This window comes from Cyclopterus lumpus, chromosome 18, assembly GCF_009769545.1.
Source record: "Cyclopterus lumpus isolate fCycLum1 chromosome 18, fCycLum1.pri, whole genome shotgun sequence".
Lineage (NCBI taxonomy): Eukaryota > Metazoa > Chordata > Actinopteri > Perciformes > Cyclopteridae > Cyclopterus > Cyclopterus lumpus.
The window spans coordinates 15816553-15838616 of NC_046983.1; the positions used below are offsets into that span (position 1 = coordinate 15816553).

The 22064-nt window shown below is 41.1% G+C and overlaps 1 protein-coding gene across 1 annotated transcript in view; it reads left to right on the top strand.

The window, feature by feature from the left end:
* The window catches only part of ank2b (ankyrin 2b, neuronal), a 74932-nt gene that overhangs the window by 26366 nt on the left and 26502 nt on the right, over positions 1-22064 (top strand). The window contains exons 19-41 of the mRNA XM_034557808.1: positions 738-935; positions 1268-1366; positions 1484-1582; positions 1970-2068; positions 2157-2255; positions 3348-3420; positions 4086-4139; positions 4929-5070; positions 5433-5444; positions 6239-6326; positions 6726-6829; positions 8193-8231; positions 9444-9668; positions 11109-11207; positions 15137-15291; positions 15415-15626; positions 16322-16526; positions 16628-16724; positions 16832-17060; positions 17747-17872; positions 18044-18166; positions 18791-18823; positions 19145-19166. Of these exons, the coding sequence (XP_034413699.1) occupies positions 738-935; positions 1268-1366; positions 1484-1582; positions 1970-2068; positions 2157-2255; positions 3348-3420; positions 4086-4139; positions 4929-5070; positions 5433-5444; positions 6239-6326; positions 6726-6829; positions 8193-8231; positions 9444-9668; positions 11109-11207; positions 15137-15291; positions 15415-15626; positions 16322-16526; positions 16628-16724; positions 16832-17060; positions 17747-17872; positions 18044-18166; positions 18791-18823; positions 19145-19166 (2632 nt within the window). The remainder of the gene's footprint in view (positions 1-737; positions 936-1267; positions 1367-1483; positions 1583-1969; positions 2069-2156; positions 2256-3347; positions 3421-4085; positions 4140-4928; positions 5071-5432; positions 5445-6238; positions 6327-6725; positions 6830-8192; positions 8232-9443; positions 9669-11108; positions 11208-15136; positions 15292-15414; positions 15627-16321; positions 16527-16627; positions 16725-16831; positions 17061-17746; positions 17873-18043; positions 18167-18790; positions 18824-19144; positions 19167-22064) is intronic.

Sequence of the window (22064 nt, forward strand, 5' to 3'; positions counted from 1 at the left end):
TGAATGAATGTTTTATTGTTTAGACAATAGTTTAAATGGATGCCGATTGAAACCTGATATGTTGCTTTTATTCTGAAGGCAGGATAATAGGTTTTATTCTGAAGGGGAACTTCCTGTCCCTGACCGGATGTGTGCACTTTGACCCCGCCAGCTTATCAATTGGCTTAGCCAACAGAACGGCGGCATTCTTTGAACTGACCAATAGAACTAACCTTTAGGTGTGAATTCATTTGACCAGACTAACGACCGAACATTTGTTCTGGGGGGACATGGTTCTACTGGTCTGGAGACATGGTTCTACTGGTCTGGAGACATGGTTCTACTGGTCTGGAGACATGGTTCTACTGGTCTGGAGACATGATTCTACTGGTCTGAAGACATGGTTCTACTGGTCTGGAGACATGGTTCTACTGGTCTGGAGACTCGAGACAGCCCCGGTCTGGTGCTCCCTGGGAGCAGCAGTCCGTCTGTGGAGAGTTTCTCCTTTCTGGCCCCACGGCCGTGAACGTTATATGAGTATTATTTTTGCCATTAAATATTGTTAAACTTTAATTCATTGAATCCTGAATTTCCTGCGGCCACGGGACCCGGAGCTTTGAACAGATCTTACAGCATATAAAACACTTTTGGGTGACCTGAAGTAACACCAAGGCTGTTAATGTTATTTCCCAAAAGCATGTTGGTCTGTGAGGCTTTCAGTTAGCACTGACACCAGTTTCTCTGGTTTAATGGACCAGAATGGCTACACTCCGCTCCACATCGCGGCCAAGAAGAACCAGATGGAGATCGCCACGGTGCTGCTGCAGTATGGCGCCGACACCAACATCCTGACCAAGCAGGGGGTCACTCCGCTTCATCTGGCCTCCCAGGAGGGCCACGCCGACATGGCCGCCCTGCTCATGAGCAAGGAAGCCCAGGTCAACGTCCAAACTAAGGTACTGTGGAGAAATACAGCAAGAAATCCCCGAGTCAAGACAACAGCATCACAAGTAGACTAACCAAAAACAAAGTTTTCCACCTCTGCTTTTGTGCCTTGTTACAGTTAAAGTTACAATAGCACTATTGAATCTTTTGGGGAATCAGAAAGTCAAAGTATTTGTCAGATAATATACATATACTAATATTTGGGTTTGACTTTAATCATCCGATCCACCAAACACTGAAAGCTGTTTTCATGACAAAGTAACTCTTCTTCACGGTGTCACAGTAGCCATCAGCCTCTTGGAGTGGGCCGAGTGTGGTCTGAGTGTGTCTGTTCCTCCTGCAGAGCGGCCTGACTGCCCTCCACCTGGCGGCCCAGGACGATAAAGTGGCTGTTGGAGAGGTCCTATCCAAACACGGAGCCAACCTCGACCAGCAGACCAAAGTATGAACAGTTTGGACATGTTCAGTATTTGCCTTTGGTCATAGGATGATATTATTCAGTCGTCTTCCATTCAGCTTTAATAACAGTATTCTTACAATGTTCCCTGTTGTTTTGCAGTTAGGATACACCCCGCTAATTGTAGCGTGTCACTATGGTAACGGCAAGATGGTCAACTTCCTGCTTCAGAATGGAGCCAATGTCAATGCAAAGACCAAGGTACTGAAACTCGGATACCATTTTTAACATTCATTAATATTTATGCACTTATGATATTCAACTATACTCATTTCTAACATGCTGCTTCTTATAAGTCAATGAGAAAGTGTTCTCATTAAAACAAGATCTTTTTTTTTAATTTTAATAAGAAACGTTTCTTATTGTAACAACACGTCATTTGATGTTGTCACACAAACAAATGTAGCTTGTGAACATAAGTGAAACTTGAACTTAATTTCAACTTTTCCCGTTCAAACTATACGTATATTCTCTTCTAGATAGAAGCTGGTAACCTATGTATATCACAAGTTTTCTCAGGTTCATTTTATTTCACACACAAACTATTTCATATCAGCTCCCTGAATGTTGAAGATCTTTCCTTTCCAGAATGGATACACTCCTCTTCACCAGGCAGCTCAGCAAGGAAACACACACATCATTAACGTGCTGCTGCAAAACGGTGCCAAGCCCAACGCTATCACTGTGGTATGTGAACACACACACACACACACACACACACAGACAGTTGACAGCACACAGACACACGACTCATGCGCTGTGCTTTCTGGTCCAGAATGGTAACACTGCCCTGGGTATTGCTCGGAGGCTGGGCTACATCTCTGTGGTGGATACGCTGAGAGTCGTCACCGAGGAGATCATCACCACCACAACGGTACGTCACACAGCGTTATCATCTCAACTTCCAGGTTGGGTTGGACAATGGAAACATGCATTGGTAGAAAACAAACACTGAGTAAGTCATTTCTGATATCATGAACAACTCATGACTGACAAGATAGAATCGGATTAAATATAGCAATTAGGTTACACACATACACATGTGCTTAGAGTCCAGTGAGCACTGTTACACAGTGTATCAGAAGAGGAACATGTTTCAACTCACAAATGAAAAAGTGTAAATCATAATAAGTCAGCAATGAAACCCACCCAGACATAGGTGGCTGCGTGCAGCCTTACTTGGTGAGGTTTGACCAGTAGCTCGTTGGCTAATGTCAGATAATGTTAGCAAACATCCAAACACTGTGGAGCGACATGCTGGTTGTTTCCTGTTTGTGGTCCAACTTCAGCCAGCAGCTGACCTCATTGTCATGTGTCCCACGGCTCCATTTAGAACCATTGCTTCAACACAATCTAATGACTCCATTTCGCGTGAAGCAGGTCCAACGACACATTGACAAGCAGTCACTGACATACAGTTGAAGCAGTGGTCAACGGGCTGAACCTCGATATGTAGAAGTCTCTTGGCCTTTTATATCAATGCTTGAATGGCCGGAACACTGTTTCTATGCTCCTGGATCCAACCTGTCTGTTATCTTTTTGTTTCCATTTCTATATGAATTAAAACGAGATGAATTCATTTAGAATCACTTTACAATGCCATAGAAAACCTTAAAGAGTGTAAGCTTGAAATCGCTTCCCTTATTACGATTAGCTGTCTCTGTTACTTCGTCTATCCTGTCGCTATCAATGAGAATAATTAATAACAATTCTTCTCAGTATAATGCGGTATGATTCAACACTAGCACAGAACACGGCCTCCATAACGACAAATCAGTTGAATCAACACGTCTCTGAAACAGTTTTAAGGGACACTGAGTACTAAAACCTTCTAGAAATGGAGGCTTTAGTGCAGAGCTGTTGTGTTACACTCCTCTGGTTTCAGCCAGGTTTACTACCAAACCAACAGGCAACTGTGTGTGGTGTGAAGTACGTTAACGGGATCCCTTTCCTCCCGTGCTGCCAGACGGTGACGGAGAAACACAAGCTGAACGTGCCGGAGACCATGACCGAAGTGCTGGATGTCTCGGATGAAGAGGGTGAGTCATGTTGTACATGAGAGCCCGCTCCAAAGGGAAGAGGTGTTGTGACCTCTGTAATGAGTCCCTGAACTATACTGCTGGGCCACAACAAAGATCTGTTTGTGTGCTGGACTTTGTGGTTGAAGCCAACTGGTTGGTGCTTGGCGTCCCTGCTCGTGAATATGTTTCCATTACTGCGAGTAGGGAACTTTATACATCTGGAAAATGACCGGTTGCTTCTTTTCATCGGTCAGATTTCCCACTAAATATTGGATTTGTCAGATTGCCATGAGAGGAACTCGGAATATATGTTATTGTTACTCCATGTCTGATAGATGTATTAATGTGTTATTGTTTGCTAATGCTAACATGTTAGCCATCACAGCCTGTTCTACTGCCTCCAAGTGGGCAACACATACTCGTACTGTAACTTTGATTCGCTCATAATGCAGACTGAGTAACAAGACATTTAACTGATATACATTCATTTCATAATTTTTAACAAGAACATGGTCAAGACTGAATATCTGCTATTGACATCAGGACCAGACTTAAAGAATCTACAGTGGATTTAGCTCAATTCTATTTCAAGCACAACATGTGCTGTGCTTTTCAGTCCAGAGTTCTTTTCTGACATTAGCAGAGTTCAGCAAGTAGTGAGTGACTGTGCTGTCAACCCACAGCATTGGAAACCATTGATGATGATGTAATGTCAGACGACCCCATGGACGAGGAAGGTACTCAGCCCGGTGCTTTGTGTGAGGAGTGGGCAGTGTGTAATGCATGGCCATGAGCCTGTTAAAGGCAACGATACTAACCGGAGTGTGGTTCGTGGACACGAGTGACACCATACTTCTATTAGAAGGCTCAAAGTGTCACGATTGTCACTTATCTGCTGTCTAAAAATAAAAAATAATATTGCAGTTAGGACGTGGATAGGCTAACGAGCATAAAGCCACTGGGAACAGCGAGCCTGACTGTAAAACATCGCCTACCAACCTCTACAAACCTAACTACTAAACACATTGCATCTTGATGTCATTTAAACATACGTCCATCCGTTAGCTACACCTGGACTACAGAGGGTCACGGGGAGCCGATCCCAGCTGACATTGGTCTGGACAAGTGGCCAGACAACCATTCACACAAACAGGCAGTTCCTGTTAGCGTTAGAGTTATCTGCATGTGTTTGGACTGTGGGAGGAAGCCAACCCAGGGAGACCGGGCTAAGCACTGCACCAGTGTGGGAGTTATAGTACACGAAGAGAGCAAAGCTATCTTTATCCTCTGGTCTAAATGCTAAGCTAGGCTTGTATATAATGTACAAATACAAAAGTGGTATCTATTTTGTGTCTCCCTTTCTGGACGAGAGCAGATCAACTTTATTCTAAAATATGTTTCTTCAGAGTTGGACCGCATGTTGTTTTGCTAGTTGGTATTTTCTCCAAAAAGGTTTGTCCTCCAGAGAAGTTCAGAGCATGGCTGGCTTTAATCGGTTTGTTTCCCCCTCCTCTTTTCTCCCCAAGGGGATGACACGATGACCGGGGACGGAGGGGAGTATCTGAGGGCCGAGGACCTCAGGGAGCTGGGCGATGACTCCCTACCAGGACAGTATCTGGACGGGATGAACTACCTCCGTTTCAGCCTGGAGGGGGGACGCACTGACAGGTACATCCCACTCTGTCACATGGTTATCTTTACCAACAAGTTGACTGGGGCTCAGAGTGGGGGAACCAACTGGAATTCATTTTAACATGGCTTGCACTTGACCCAGCAAATGTTAGTACACTTTTTAAAAGCAGCAAATGAAGCAGTTGTTGTTTCTATCATTTATATGAAATGTAAAACTCACTATGTTGATCTGGTTCTTTTTTGGCCCTGTTCTAATCTAATTATTGATATTTGCTGCGTATGGTTGTTTGTACTTTAGCGTGACCATTCCTCTTGTGGACAAAAAGTCACTAACTATGTGTTTTGCAACCTCTCCTGCTCATACTTCATCGTTGGTCTTCCTTATCATGCCTTCATAGTCGAATGCAAAGGTATGTGCTGACGCTGGCCTTTTACGTCTTCATCACAGCTGAAATAACCAGTTTCACTGTTTTTAGCTGAGTATTGCTTTTGTTTTAGAAGTGAGTGAAATTAGATATTTATTTAAATCACAACTTTGTGTTTAGTAAGTGTTGGTTGGTATTCTGTGCACCACTTTGGCCCACTGGTCAGAGGAGGAGAACTAATGGTTGGTACTGATCCTCCTGGGGGCAACTGTGGCTCGGTGGTAGAGTGGGTCATTCTTCAGTCAGTGGATCGCCGGTTGGATCCCCGGCTCCGCTAGTCCACGTCAATGTGTCCTTGGGCAAACATACCCATCAGCTTTAGCTATAGTTTATGTTTACTGATCATTTGCAAACGTTAGCAAGGCTAACAAGCTAACATGGAAAGCATTATAGCTGCTTAAAATCAGCTATTAGCATTACCAGTGTGAGCATATTAGCATGCATGTGTTTAGCTTTGTTTCAGGCAATATTTTGCAACCTTACAGTAGTAACCTGACCTCACCTGTTAGTGTGGCTTTAGACTCCTTAAGCTAGTACAATGTAAACTGTGTGTGATATTCCTATGTTGTTATTTTGTTACTAATGCAACACATTGTTGTTGTTTTACTATCAACATTTACAGTCCATTCAGAGTATTTTTCCTAAATAACATTCATTCAAAAATGAACTAACTCTTGTCCACATCAACATGTAAGCGTGTTTGTGGGATTTGCCCACCTGCTGTTGTCCTGACCACTGAGCTTCTCTGGCTTCAACGCTGTTCTTCTTCTCCGCTGTAGCTCAGACAGGTCCTTCACACCCACCCACCACAGCTACTACTCCCCTAAACACGAAGGCATCATGGATGAGATTCTCACTGGTCACCAGGTATAGTCACAGCTATTGAAGATCAATTACAGTTTGTTGTACTTTTACAGTACAGTACTTTTATTTACACAAGTACTGTACTTAAACACTATATTATACTCCACTACAGTTCAGAGGGAAATACATATTTTATAATATACTACATTTATCTAAATGCAATAGTTACTACTTTATCTGAAGATTAAGATTTGACATGAAAATACAACACAATAACACAATAACACATGTAACCGGTCTCATGATCTTCCTGGCAGAGTTAACTACTCTATGTTGATTAGACTTGAAGGGGAAATGTGGTGATTTAGTATTGCACTTCCTTGAATGGCAAGGAAAGGAAAATGATATATAATATATCATTTATGTTCTATGTCTAATAAGAGGTTCTTTGTTTGACTCCAGGTCTCGTCCCTTGCCAGGGACTGTGAGAGGGATTCATACCGTCTGAGTTGGGGCACCGAGAACCTGGACAATGTGGCGTTATCCTCCAGCCCCATTCACTCAGGGTAGGTACTGTCAGACTGGAGCAAACTGTTCGATCATAAACAATACACCTGTCATACTTTTATCATATTGAACAAGATTGTGCTAAAAGTGTGAATTATGTTTTGGAAAATACAATTAAACTATTCTAAATCACATCTCAAAATCAAGAAAATTGTGAACTAATTTCGGTGGGCTTAAAATTATACAAATATAATTATTTTCAAAAAATATCATGGCTTGTAAAATATATAAATGCATACAGGTTGTGTTCTTCTTTCCCAATGATTTACATTTTACAAAAAGGAATACATTCATTCACAAATGTTACCGGGTGTTAACAGTTCACTTGGCAATGTGTGATTCTTGTTGTGAAACGCGGCCTCGCTCAACCTTTGAGCGCCTCTGGGCTTTACACAAATATATCTTCTTGATAACCGGAGTGAAAAAATAACCACACTAAATAGTATTTTGGGAAATACACTTATTTGCTTTCTTTCTGAGAGGGACATGCAAAGACTGATATCAATCTCATATCTGTCTGTTTGCAAAGTAGGAAGCAGGAGCCAGGATGTGGTTAGCTTGGCTTAGCTTAGCTTAGCACAAAGACAGGATCTAACGGCTAGCCTGGCTCTGTTTAACATTCAAATATACACCATCACCGCTAAAGGTCAGCAATTAAAGTCTGGTATTTTGTTTGTTAAATCTGTGCACAAACAAAAATGTAAAAAACACAATTAGTGAATACTTGCTCAAACGGTTTCTTGGTGACTGCAGCAGCTTCCCAGAGTCGTCTGTTTTACAGGGAGGTTGCCAGACCAGGTACCATTGTGCCTGTAAAGACACCTGCATATCCCATATTCACCAATAATGTCTGGCAACCTGCAGTAGAGCCGGAGATGCAAGGCGGATGGGTACGCTGTCAAGAAATAGTTCCAGCATGTAACTCCTCTTAAAACCACAAAAGTATGATTTTTACATTTTTGTTTGTCAAGAGATTAAATAAACGAGATACAACATGTTTAGACGGTTCATTTTCCTGACTACAGCTTTGTACGTAACACACAGACATGAGGTTGTGTTGAACTATTTTCCTTAAGGGAAGGATAGAATATTGTCCATGTTTACAAAATTGACATGACACTTTTTGCAATTGTGTTTTTTTGTATTCTTGCTCAACATATTTTGCGAACGTACTGTAAATACAGATTTTAATCGGCACTACAGTACATAGGCAGTATTGAAATGTCAGTGATCATGTTGGCGCTTGTTGAATGTGTCTCTAAAGATCTACAGTCTGTCACCACTCTGTTTCCTTGTTCTGACTGGCTCTTGTTTCTGCTTAACTTTTGATTCCTTTCTGTCTGATGTGGTTGTTGCTTTTAGCCATTCTTCTCCGTGCCATGATCATGGAGACCACAGCAGGTGACCTTCTGCACCTTGGATGAATCATTCTCCTCCTCATCGTCATCATGCTCTTCCTCCCCTTATAGTGTGCTCTCCTGGTGGAGAGGTGTATGTGTCACTGTCCTCAACAGGAATTGCCTCATAGACTTGGTTGTGGGTTTACAATGTGTCAACTCTTTTGAACTTAAATATACCACACTCTGAGTTCGAGTTGATGTCCCCACATGGACAGATCATGTGATTCAGAAAGTTCAGGAAACCAAACATCTGGACATATAGAGGCAGTGAACGTTGAGGACATGTTTGTGGATTTCACAAACAAACAATGTCTTGTTTATTGTGTATTCCCACTAACATACCCACCAACCTTAGAGTTAGTATTATTATATAAGATAAGTATTTTGATGTACTCTAATCAAGGAAATGGGCTTGGAAATCAGAAACATACTGATATACTGTCCAGCAAACAGAAAAGCTTCATTTTCTGACCATATTTAATTTAACCACTGAAGTACTTTTCACAGCATCTTTGTCTTCTAACAGTTTGATGGGCGTGAATTTAATAATAGATGTTTTTATGTCTCTGGGTGCTTGTTAAACACTGTGTTGTCGGTTGGAGTGATGATTACATTGTAATGTCACTACATCGCACCAAACTCCTGCTCATTGCAATGTCTGATTCATGTACATTCAGTATTTGCCACTTTGCATGAGGAGCGAGGTCAAAACGTGTGATGCCCCTTCACAGATTCACAGAGGTCATAATGACCGTTGGGTGTTGAGAGCAGAGACACCAAAGCAAGAGAAATGGCCCCGCTGTCTGCATGGCTGTTCTTACAAATGAATGATTAGAAGTTTTGTTTATCAATATATAACCTGTTAAAAATTGCATGTTTTACATAAAATCTTTTGAAAGAAAAATATACCCATTAGTGCTTACCATTATGCTGTAATTGCCACTTGTTTTCTGAGAAAGAGCAGTTGACACAACAATCTCCACGCAGCCGCTGGCTGTTTGAATGTTAAATGGACAGCTGTCTTCCAGCAGTATGTGGATATCATTTTGGATTTGAGGCAGCTACTAGTCCTACCTTTGAGAAACTGCTAGTATTACCACATGGGCTAACAATTGACCACAATGCTTTGGGGTCTATATTCTCATCACTTAATGGGTTCATCAGGGATGAGAAATGTCTTTAATTTGTGGAAATATCTCCTGTTCCTGGTCAGCTTCCTGGTCAGCTTCATGGTGGATGCAAGGGGCGGGGCCATGCGTGGTTGCCGGCACAACGGTCTACGCATCATCATCCCGCCCAGGAAGTGCAGTGCTCCCACACGGGTGACATGCCGGCTGGTGAAGAGGCACCGTCTGGCCACCATGCCCCCGATGGTTGAGGGCGAGGGCCTGGCCAGCAGGCTCATCGAGGTGGGGCCCTCTGGAGCCCAGTTCCTTGGGTAAGGTGGCAGGGATGGATGATGGAATGAGTGAATGGAAGTTACTGGATGTACATGATAAAGAGAGAAGGAAGATGGAGAGGTAGCAGAAAAGTTACGTTTAACTTTAACTTTTACAGTTTTTACAATTTCTTTACACAGGTTTGTACTCTATACAATAATTTACAAAATGTACAACGTGTTTAGTATCTCATGCATGCATATCTGTTGTTAAGGGGAAGATAAGTGGGAAGAACTAAATCACAAGTCAAACAGGAAGAGGAGGTCAGACCTGTCCATCCATGCTATGAATCCCTTTTAATGGCAATCTCACAACGTGCTACCCTTTTTCTTTCAGATTAATTTAACCTCTGCCTCTGCATTACTAAAATGTTTCTGTATCTGCTCTTGCTTTCTCCCAGCACCAGGGAAATATTAATATTTGCTCTTCAGCATGCCCTGATTTCTTTTATAACAGCTGCAGTCCAACTCGTTTGAACCTTCTCCCCAACCCTTAATGAAAAGGCCTTTCTTATTAACCCCACCTCCAGAATATCGCACCATGATTGGTTTGATATGTGCCCTCAAATTCTGCCCTCTGCTGGTCATTTTTGAAAAAGAACAGTATAAAAGCATTAATGCTATGATTATGACTCTCCACCATTTAATAATAATAATAAGTAAAGTAATAAGAATGATATAAGTAATTCAATAACTATCTACTGCTAACATTATGGAGTCCCCTGAACCAAAACTAGTGACTTTTTCTTATTATTAAAATTAATATTATAAAATGTGAGTATTGAACTCTGCAGTGAATTCTGCCTCACTTTATCCTGAGACCTAATATCAATGTAAATTATACTTTTTTTTTTATCACTTGGCATGAAAGTGGTAACATTTAAAACTTCAAAAATATCTTTTGTGGCCAATAAGAGACATATACAGAGAAATATACAGAGAAATTATAACATTTCAGTTCATTTTATGCTAGTATAAAAGACAATAACAGAAATAATTGCAGCAGATTTTTGTTTGATTCCAGCTGTTATAGAATCTTTGTTATTGGCTTGTCGCTCTAGGCACTGACCTGTTGGTCTTGATTGAGATTTTGTGATTAAAAGTGGCATATTGACATGAAAATATTGCTGATTAGTTTCTAGTTATTTTGAAATTAAAACAGCTAGAACTAAATAAAAGTGACAGTAACTATGCAAAGAAGTAGAAAGAGAAAAAACGGGGAAAAAGGTATTTTTGCAATATTTATTTAATATATATTGAATTATATTATTAATGTTTAGCAATGTTGGTCTTTATAAACATGCGGTTTAAAATTACCACAGTGAAAATCTCATTCAAGTGTTGCAAATCAGTCCCCAAGGATCCTTTTGTGCCGCCATCCAAACGTTGTGTGTGCTCTTTCTCCCTCCCTGCTGCGTATGGACGCGTGGTCGGTCACAGTAAACTGCACCTCCCCACTGCCCCTCCCCCTCTTAATGAGGGGGAGAGTTTGGTTAGCAGAATCCTCCAGCTCGGTCCGCCAGGGACAAAATTCCTCGGGTATGGTGGAAATAAAAAACATTTTTTCATATGAAACAATCTATGGATGCCAGTCTCAGTGTTTTCTCGTACAAACCCTTCCATTTGATGACATTTTATCCATACGTTATTGTGTTGTGTTTGCACTGGTGTCTTGTGCCCCACCTCATCTGCTACTTATGGCCCTCTCGATATCACATTGCTGCGACATTCTATTTTCTTTAATGCCCCTCTTTGCTGAGCCTTCCCTAATTTTGAGTGTTTTCTTGCTTGCTGTTTTAACAAATGTGTGTTAGAAGATTCATTTTACATTTTTGTGTGACATTTTAATGGTGTGGCCTTTGAGTAGCTAGGGAACAAGTAATAGTGACATTACGGTGTTATTAGCTCTGTTTTCTTCTGTCTTTCATGTAAATGTTAAGTTAACAGGCTACTTTTCCAAAATGGTAGTGTAACTAAGTCATGCATGCTCATATTTGTGGGCCATTTTCCTTGATAGGATTTGCAACTTTTTTACCATTTGAGCCAGAACTTGGAAAGGAAAAAAAAGTTATGTCTAAGGCCATACACCCACTATATAAGTTCTAGCTATGGAGGTTTCTCCTGCCACCACTTGGGGCAACCAAAATGCAAAGTTGGCAAGGGCTAGCTTTGATATAGGATACAAATGGAACCATTATAAATACATCATATCATCTACTATCAGGCCAAAGGACCCTCAAAATATCACATGAAAATATTATCAGTTAGGCTTTATATCTGTGTTCGTCCCATGTTAGATTGTACTTGTAGCATGCCTGTAATAGATACGTGTTGTAGCTAGTTTGTCGTGATTATGCATATCAGGTAAGTATTCAAGTGACAGTTCAATACTTAAATATAGAATATTGTCAATCTACAAAAACATTTATTATCAATTGTGGGCATTTTGACAAAAGTGCTTATAATAGTAACCATAGTTGTCAAAGCAGCACGATCCACTTCTCTGCTGTCCAGGAGTAGGATATGTTCAAAACACTCACTATAATATGACCAAATGCATTTTACATTGTGGTGAGCCACCAAGATCAACAGCTCACTGTTCTCAGTTCTACAAGGTAAACTCTACCAGTTAATCCAGCTGCATGGTGGTGCAATCAGAGCACTTAAGCAATGCTGAGGTCAGACCAAATAATCAATACACAGGCTTGTTTGTCAACTGAGTTATGGAAGTGTGGCGGGCGGGCAAAAAGACAGCGGGGCTGGAGCCAAACGCAGATAGACACTGGAGAACAGGTGGATGATACACAGGGAATTTTTAATAAACAAACAATGTCCAAAACAAAGAAAAATGTACAGGAGTGGAGGGGAGTCCGAAAATAGCATACAGGAAGCATGATAGCAGGAAATATAACAGGGAACATAGCAGGAAGGATGGCAAGGAAGGTGGCAGGGAACATAGCAGGAAAGGATGGCAGGGAGGATCGCAGGGAATAAAGCAGGAAGCATGGCAGGGAACATAGGAGGACGGATTGCAGGGAACAAAGCAGGGCACATACCAGGAAGCATGGCAGGGAACAAAGCAGGAAGGTTGGCAGGGAACAGAGGAGGGAACAAAGCAGAGAACATAGCAAGGAACAAAGCAGGAAGGATGGCAGGGAACAGAGGAGGGAACAAAGCAGAGAACATAGCAAGGAACAAAGCAGGAAGGATGGCAGGGAACAACACAGGGAACAAAGTAGGAAGGAAGGCAGGGAACAAAGCAAGGAAGGGAACATAGGAGGAAGGATGGCAGGGAACATAGCAGGAATGATGGCATGGAACAAAGCAAGAAGCATGGCAGGGAATAAAGCAGGGAACATAGCAATACATATGGCAGGAACATGGCAGGGAACATAGCAGGAAGCATGGCAGGAATCAAGGCAGGGAACAAAGCAGGGAACAAAGCAGGAACCAGGGACATAGCAGGAAGTATGGCAGGGAACAAAGCGGGTAACATAACAGGGAACATAGCAGGAACCAGGGACATAGCAGGAAGTATGGCAGGGAACAAAGCGGGTAACATAACAGGGAACATAGCAGGAACCAGGGACATAGCAGGAAGTATGGCAGGGAACAAAGCGGGTAACATAACAGGGAACATAGCAGGAACCAGGGACATAGCAGGAAGTATGGCAGGGAACAAAGCGGGTAACATAGCAGGGAACATAGCAGGAACCAGGGACATAGCAGGAAGTATGGCAGGGAATAAAGCAGGAAACATGGCAGGGAACATAGCAGGAAACATAACAGGAAGCATGGTAGGGAACAAAGCGGGTAACATAACCGGAAACAAAGCAGGAAGCATCGTAGGGAACAAAGTGGGTAACATAGCAGGGAACAAAGCAGGAAGCATGGCAGGGAACATAGCAGGAAGCATGGCAGGGAACAAAGTGGGTAACAGCAGGGAACATAGCAGGAATCAGGGACATAGCAGGAAGCATGGCAGGGAACATAGCAGGAAGTATGGCAGGGAACAAATCAGGTAACACAGCAGGAAGGATGGCAGGGAACAAAGCGGGTAACAGCAGGGAACATAGCAGGAATCAGGGACATAGCAGGAAGCATGGCAGGGAACATAACAGGAAGTATGGCAGGGAACAAAGCAGGTAATATAACAGGAACCATGGTAGGGAAAAAAGTGTGTAACATGGCAGGGAACAAAGCAGGAAGCATGGCAGGGAACAAAGTGGGTAACATAGCAGGGAACAAAGCAGGAAGTATGGCAGGGAACAAAGTGGGTAACATAGCAGGGAACAAAGCAGGAAGCATGGCAGGGAACAAAGCAGGTAATATAACAGGAACCATGGTAGGGAAAAAAGTGTGTAACATGGCAGGGAACAAAGCAGGAAGCATGGCAGGGAACAAATTGTGTAACATATCAGGGAACAAAGCAGGAAGCATGGCAGGGAACAAAGTGGGTAACATAGCAGGGAACAAAGCAGGAAGTATGGCAGGGAACAAAGTGGGTAACATAGCAGGGAACAAAGCAGGAAGTATGGCAGGGAACAAAGTGGGTAACATAGCAGGGAACAAAGCAGGAAGCATGGCAGGGAACAAAGTGTGTAACATAGCAGGGAACAAAGTGTGTAACATAGCAGGGAACAAAGCAGGAAGCATGGCAGGGAACAAAGTGGTTAACATAGCAGGGAACAAAGCAGGAAGCATGGCAGGGAACAAAGCAGCAAACCAACACAGAGACAGGGGAACACATATTTTAAATACACTTGGGAGGTGTAGGTGATTAGACACAGGATGATTCAATCAGGGACAGGGCAGACAATTACAAACGCCAGAACACATACAAAGGCAGGAAGTGAAGTGAACACGGTACACAAGAGACAAACCAAAATGAGCACAAGCTTTGTAGCCTCTGGAAAACTGACATGTGGCTCCAAGCGATTGGTTAATAGGCTATTTTCATAAGCAGTATAATGCTAATTCTAGCCATATCTTAATTTGCACAGAAAGGCAAAAAGATGAAGAGACAACTGCTGGGTATCAGGCTCTTAACAGGTTGCTTACATCATCTTTGTTACACCTGTGACTATGTTGATATCCATATGATGGAAATCCAAGTCATCCAGTAATTACATAACTGCAATTACAGCCATAACTATTGTGTGTAGTACTGAAGGAAATAGAAACAATGCTGACCTTTGTACAACTTATCGACCACAATTTAAAAATATATAAAGTCTTCGACAAATAATTGTCCTAAGAATATTAAATTAAGTAAAGTAAAATGTTAATTAGACCATGCTCAGATGCACTTATACACACATTGTGTTGATCTGATCTGGGTCAGGGATGTCGTATGTGTACAGATTGTAATTTGTGATATTGGGCTATACAAAATATACTGAATTTAATTTAATTGTCATCCATGACATACTGTACTTATTCACACTACCTGGCCTCTACCCCTCCAGTCCTGTGATTGTGGAGATCCCCCACTTTGCTGCCCTTCGGGGGAAAGAGAGGGAGCTGGTGATTCTGAGGAGTGAGACTGGAGAAAGCTGGAAGGAACATCACTGTGAACACACTCAAGAGGAACTCAACCAGATACTCAATGGCATGGATGAGGGTCAGTCTCTGATGGTGTAACTGTAGACTGCACCATGACTTTGGAAAAGCAGATATGAAAAGAATAAATGTAGTCCTACTTTATTGTGCCTGACAAATGTCCCTTTCTGCTCCCCTCCTCCAGAGCTGGACACGCCGGAGGAGCTGGAGAAGAAGCGCATTTGCCGAATCATCACAAGAGATTTCCCACACTACTTTGCCGTGGTGTCGCGCATCAAGCAAGATAGTAATCTAATTGGTCCTGAAGGAGGTGTCCTGAGCAGCACTGTTGTGCCCCAAGTACAAGCAGTGTTTCCTGAGGGCGCTCTAACCAAGAGGATCAGGGTTGGACTGCAGGTATTTTACAAACGCATCAGTAAAGTCTATGGAACCCTTTGATTTACAACTATGGGGAACGTGGATGTCTAGACTAAATTTTATGTCAGCTAATCTCATTGTTGTTAAGAAATACCATTCTAAATCAAAATCTTGCTGTTGGTTCCGGATGAATAGTCAAGAGATCAACACAGTTGTTAGATTTGGCTGTCTGGAAACAATTAATTATTTCAATCCATCTATGCTAATCCATCTTGTAGATACTGCAGTCAATACGTGATCTGACCTGTTGGTGGCGTTAGATCAAAAGTACTGATGCTTCATACTCGTGGGATGATGGATATTTGGCTGGTCTAGCTGGAAGTGGTGGATCAACAAACTGACAATGTTGCAATATTAGTATCCCTGTAGCCTCATTGCTAGCGTCTGGAATCCATTGGAAGATTTCTGTTGGTCAAGGTGGAGATGGTCTTCTGCTTAAGGGGAAATACTATCCCATGTGGATGAAAATGCCCTTTCCCAAAAAGTTAGATGAGATGGGTGTTAAATGTCATAGCTTGTAGTCAGTCACTTGACAAGCCTTGTTCAAAGTTCACTGCAGCCAACATTTAAATCACAAGATCGTCCTCAGTACAATTTCTTAGCTGAGGCATCACCCATGTGTAGTGTTTATTAACAACAAAAAGTAAGGTTGTTGTATATGTCTTCTCTCCTAGTCCCAGCCAGTGAGTGTGGATGTAGTGAGGAAGATCCTGGGGAACAAGGCCACGTTCAGCCCCATCGTCACCCTGGAGCCTCGCAGGAGGAAGTTCCATAAACCCATCACCATGACCATCCCTGTCCCCAAGAGCAACTCAGACTTGGTTCTTAATGGCTTTGGAGGAGACACCCACACCTTACGACTGCTTTGTAGTATCACGGGTTAGAGAACTCACGCAAATACACACACAACACTGTGAATAGACCTACCGTACAAACACTCACATTCTAATATGTCATTCTTGGACTGTGTCCATGTGCAGGTGGAACAACACCTGCTCAATGGGAGGACATAACAGGAACCACTCCGTTGACATTCATTAATGACTGTGTCTCCTTCACCACCAACGTGTCTGCAAGGTAGAACTAATTTGTTTGTATTTGTTGCAGGACAACTAAATGTATAACTGTATAAGAGCTGCAGACATAACTTCACTGGTTCTGTCCAAACTTCTTCTGCTTTCCAGATTCTGGCTGATAGACTGTCGGCAAGTCCAGGAATCGGTCAATTTCTCAACTCAGGTCTACCGAGAGATTATATGTGTCCCTTACATGGCCAAGTTTGTCATCTTTGCCAAGACCCACGATCCCATTGAGGCCCGACTGCGGTGCTTCTGCATGACAGACGACAAGATTGACAAAACCCTGGAGCAGCAGGAGAACTTCACCGAGGTGGCCCGCAGCCGAGATGTCGAGGTGAGGATCGGTGGATTGAGACTAGTCATGGGACTAGAAAAGTGCTAAACAAGAACAAGTCCATTACCCACGTTACCCACACTGGTTGCAGGTGTAGCTCACTTCACTTTAAAAACAGCTGAATTTCGTACCAGCTAATATTGTGTTTTGGCTTCACCTTGAATATAATGAACTGTAGTGCAAAGTTGTGATATAGAGGCTTAAATAACCCTCTCAAAACCTGATTTTGAAACCTGATTGGACGTCAATCGAGAGATTACTGTCAAAGATTATGTCAAAGTTTCGTCAGGTTTGGTATATGAACACAGACTTTTCTGTTGAGTGGAAAGTAACTTGGGGAAGGACCAACCACAATTAACTGATTTTCTTTAATTGGTGGATTGTTGAATACTCGTTGATGCATGTACACTGTGAACGAAATGAATAGAAACCTCATTCAAATTGATCTAAATGTCATGGTTATTCATAAAACACAAAATTATTTTTAGAAAACTTTTATAATGAAGACGTTGACATTTTATTTTAAAGGCTACATTCAATGGTCAGAGATATATGTCTTGACACAATGGGTGCCCTACTACATGGAAGAGGAACATTGACACACCATGGTTTAAAACAATTAATTGACACTTGAATGTTTTTGTTGGTTGTCTGATGTGAATAAGTCTACTTGTTATATTTCTCAGGTCCTGGAAGGCAAACCTATCTATGCAGACTGCTTTGGAAACCTTGTTCCACTCACCAAAAGTGGCCAGCACCATCTATTCAGCTTCTTTGCCTTTAAGGAAAACAGACTAGCACTCTTCATCAAAGTGAGCGCTATTCTTTATTTGAAAAAAGAAACTACCACCAAGGTTATTAAGCAAGTGTCAACAATAATTCATCATATTGTATTCTTCTTATTGCACATAACAATCAAATCAGACAAGATTTTCCCGAATGAATAGTTGACTGAGTACTGCTGAACTGATTTACTGTTGCAGATCAGAGACAACACTCAGGAGCCGTGTGGCCGTCTGTCCTTTATGAAAGAGCCCAAGAACTACAGGTCACTCACCCAAAATGCCATTTGCAACCTCAACATCACCCTCCCATCATACTGCAAGGTAAGGGCGCTACACTGTGGTTTGACTCAAAGAAGGACCTTTGTGTTCTTGTTACTTCATAAAAAGCACTTTAATTAAATACCGTATTTGTCGTTGTGAGCCTATTTTCCCTGTGTTTTTTTTACAATATTCCAAAACATAACCCACATTTTTTTCTTATTAAATATTTCTAAGTACACCTTCTTATTTCATTCATAAATGTTTGTCATCCCAAATAGTTAACTGTGCTGTTAAAAACTGCCTTCTACCCAGTGAGCCATCTTCGAGACTGTACTAGGCCACATTACAGGCTGGTTGCATTGAATCAAATCAGAAGAAAACTATATGTAATCGACTTAAAATCCCAGACGTTATGCAATGTGGTGGCAAGTTGCTAATGTTTCATGCTGAAAAAAACCAAACAAAGTGTAATTGAGGCTACCTGGATGATTCTGGTTTTACATCCACAATCATTGCGTAATACAGCTTCAAAGACCTCTCAAGCTCTGCATGAAATTGCACTGACTGGTTGTCGTTGTTGCTTTGGTAACCATACATTGCCCACTGTCTTCTTTCTCCCTTTAATGTTGCTGTTGTTTCTATGTGCACATCTTTCTGCTTCACGCTGCTTCTTGCTCCAAAAAGGAGTCCGATTCAGACCAAGAGCAAGAAGAAGAGGTACAAGTACCCACTGCTTCCCCCTCCCTCTACTAACTAGCTCTGCTGACCTATCCTGTCCACTGTGTTGTCATGAGGACTAAATATAGGACATGTTCAAAATGTAGTCAATTATTATATTTTAGATCTATTTTGTTTAATTTTGTACTATATTAGATTGTGAGGTGTCATTGGCATAGCTCATTTTTGCTGTTGTGTGTGTCCTTTGACTTCTTTTTCTAAAGTAGCAGATGTAATCGTAGAAGTGGTTTTAGAATATCCGGCACATGTGAGTGGATGAAACAAGACTAACTGTGGTCCATTTTCCATGTTATTTTCCAGACTGGCAGAACACTACAGAAATGTAAGAATTTGTTTCCCATTTCATTCTACTCTTTAACGTGTACTAAAATAGTTCTTGTCTATAATAATACTGCATGCCTTTATTAATCAAACTAATATGATATATTATTGTGTGAGTAATTAGTCAGATGGTGTTAAACAAAGTGTGCAGTGGAATAACCACAGTTAGCTAAATCAGCTAAATCATAGACCATCTTTTCAAAGTCCTTTAAGCTTCATGTATTTTTGTCCTGTCTCATAAACTCCCCATGTCAACCTTATGTTTCTCCTGAGGCATAACTTCACTTTTTATTTTCCTTTTTTTTCTAAATTTCACACCTGCCTGATTGTCTTCAATGTAACTCTTTCCCCCTCACAATCCGATATCTGACATTTGGAGAAAGAGTTAAACATCTGTGTACATGAAAAGTAAATGCATTCATTCTGTGGTGAGGTTTATTTGACAATGGCCTCTAATGTTTGGTGGCTAAAGCATACACAATGCCATTTTTGTTATCCCAATTTGAATTTGTTTTGCGCCTGTTTGGTCTTTTATTGGCTCTAATTGAACCTGCTTGTGTTGAGGTGGGTGGAGTGACACAAATGGAGTTATGTTTGTGCCGCTCAGGCAGCGCAATCCAATGTGGCAGTTTTACCTGCACAGACCTCAAGAACAACACATGTTTTATCTTTGAGTACAAAATCAGACAAACAAACCCTTTCAGGTATTTGGATTTGTAAATGTTTTAAAGTATACATTTGAATGATATTAAGGCAGTACTGTACTGGCTAGATCAATACGAGACTCTAACCAATAATGCATTTCACAGTCGCTTGTGAGATTGATAGATTGACAGATTTACCTTATTCATCTCAAATTGTAAAATGATTGTGTTACAGCAGGTCATCAATGGCAACAGTAAATACACATGTCAATGGCATGGTGACTTCCAATCAGTTGGAGTTGGTTGAGGTTGCAAGGAGGGAATGATAGCAGCTTTTAAAGGAAATGAGAGGAGGGTGATATGAAGCTCAGCGGGCCTGTTCTAGGAAATGAGCTCAGCATGCCAGGAAAATTCAATTCAATTCAATTCAGTTTATTATTGTATAGCCCAATATCACAAATTACTAATTCTCCTCAGAGGGCTTTACAATCTGTACACATACGACATCCCTGACCTTTGACCTCACATCGGGTCAGGAAAAACTCCCCAAAAATAACCTTTCACAGGGAAAAAAGTGAAGAAACCTTCAGGAGAGCAACTATCAATTATCATGCTAAAGTAACCCCAACAATCCCCCTAAACAGTCCTGCGTCCGTGGTTAATAACTCAGGGGTTCTAAATCTGTCTGTGAGCGTATTTCACACATATGGGGCGTTGTTAGCTGCGTATGACCAATCACATACAAGGGCCAGAGCAGTGTATTATACAAACAAAGAGCAAACTATATTATACATATATACGAAGAAGTTAAACACATAATCCACACATTATATAGAAAATATAAATGTATACAACTATAACTGTCCCATCTAGAGCACAAGTAGATCTGACTATAATTGTGTATTCCGTAAATGAGTTAATGTGTTACTAACACGAATGAAAGATACTATTCATCCCTTTAAAAAATTATAATGTATAACAATATTTTGAAACAGACTTAGGGGCAAACAAACAAGACATATATAACATTCTTCAAAGTGTTAAACAGGATTACTTCCATGTCTTATCCCACAGCATACATAAAAGTTGACAGTTGTGCTGAGGCATGGCAAGGCAAGAAGCTGACACATATATATATGTTTTATATAATAATATAGGATCAGAGAATATGCACTGCTTTTGTGTTATTTTGGTTCTAAAAATGTAAATGATTGTGCTCTTAGACCATTCCGTTAATTCAGGTGTGTGTTGCATACAGTTTATTTTTGTATTTACAGCAGTAACATTGTGTTGTTTTTGAAAGCTTAAACATTAAGAAATATGGACTGAAGAAGAATATTTCATTAGATACAATTTTTTTTTTTAATTGTTAGATCAATCTTTGTTCATAAATATTGACTTTTGGACTTAAAAGTCACCATAAGAATACATCTGCAACGCATCAATGAAATGTAATAGACACATGGAATTATAGTCATGATGGGTCAATTATTGTATAAGCTTTTATAAGAGTTGATCTCCTATTTCAAACATATCCTGCTCCAGAGCATATTAGGCGTGCAGCATAAATTACCAAGTAAGAATTGAACCACCTTTGTAGGACTGTATATCCGGGATAGTTACCTCTCTAACCCCAGACCCTGCTTCATAGTACAGGCCCCTGAACTTCTGCTGCTGATACAGCCATCCTCCTCCTTATAATGTGTTTCTACTGCTGCTGCCTCTCTTGTACCATACTGTGCCAAGGTTGTGCTAGTACCTCTGGTCATCCAAAAAAATAAAACGTATTGCTCATGCACATGTGCGCTTAGGCTCTGAGTTCCTGAAACCGGGTGCTAGTTATTGCGTGAGCACCATATTCCAGGACATTAGAGTCAGTTGAAGTCTTGTTACTCTAAGAGTAGTAAACCTCATCACCCATTTTGAATCCTTCCCCTTCTACCCTGCTTCACCTTGTTCATGTAGTAATGATTAAAATACTAAAATAGAAACAAATACAATTTACTTGAGCATTTCAATTAATGTTATAACAAAACAACCCGTGTTATAAATTAAACATGCATGGATGACATTCTACTGATTCAAATTCCATGTAAATATGCATAATAAAGGCATTATGCATATTTAATATAGATGATTGATACAGTATGTCATAGAAATTGTTTTGTAATGGACCAACAACTCACCACATTACTGAATGAAGACATATTAACAAGCATCCCTCGATCATGAGCACCTATCATCTACTAATTGCA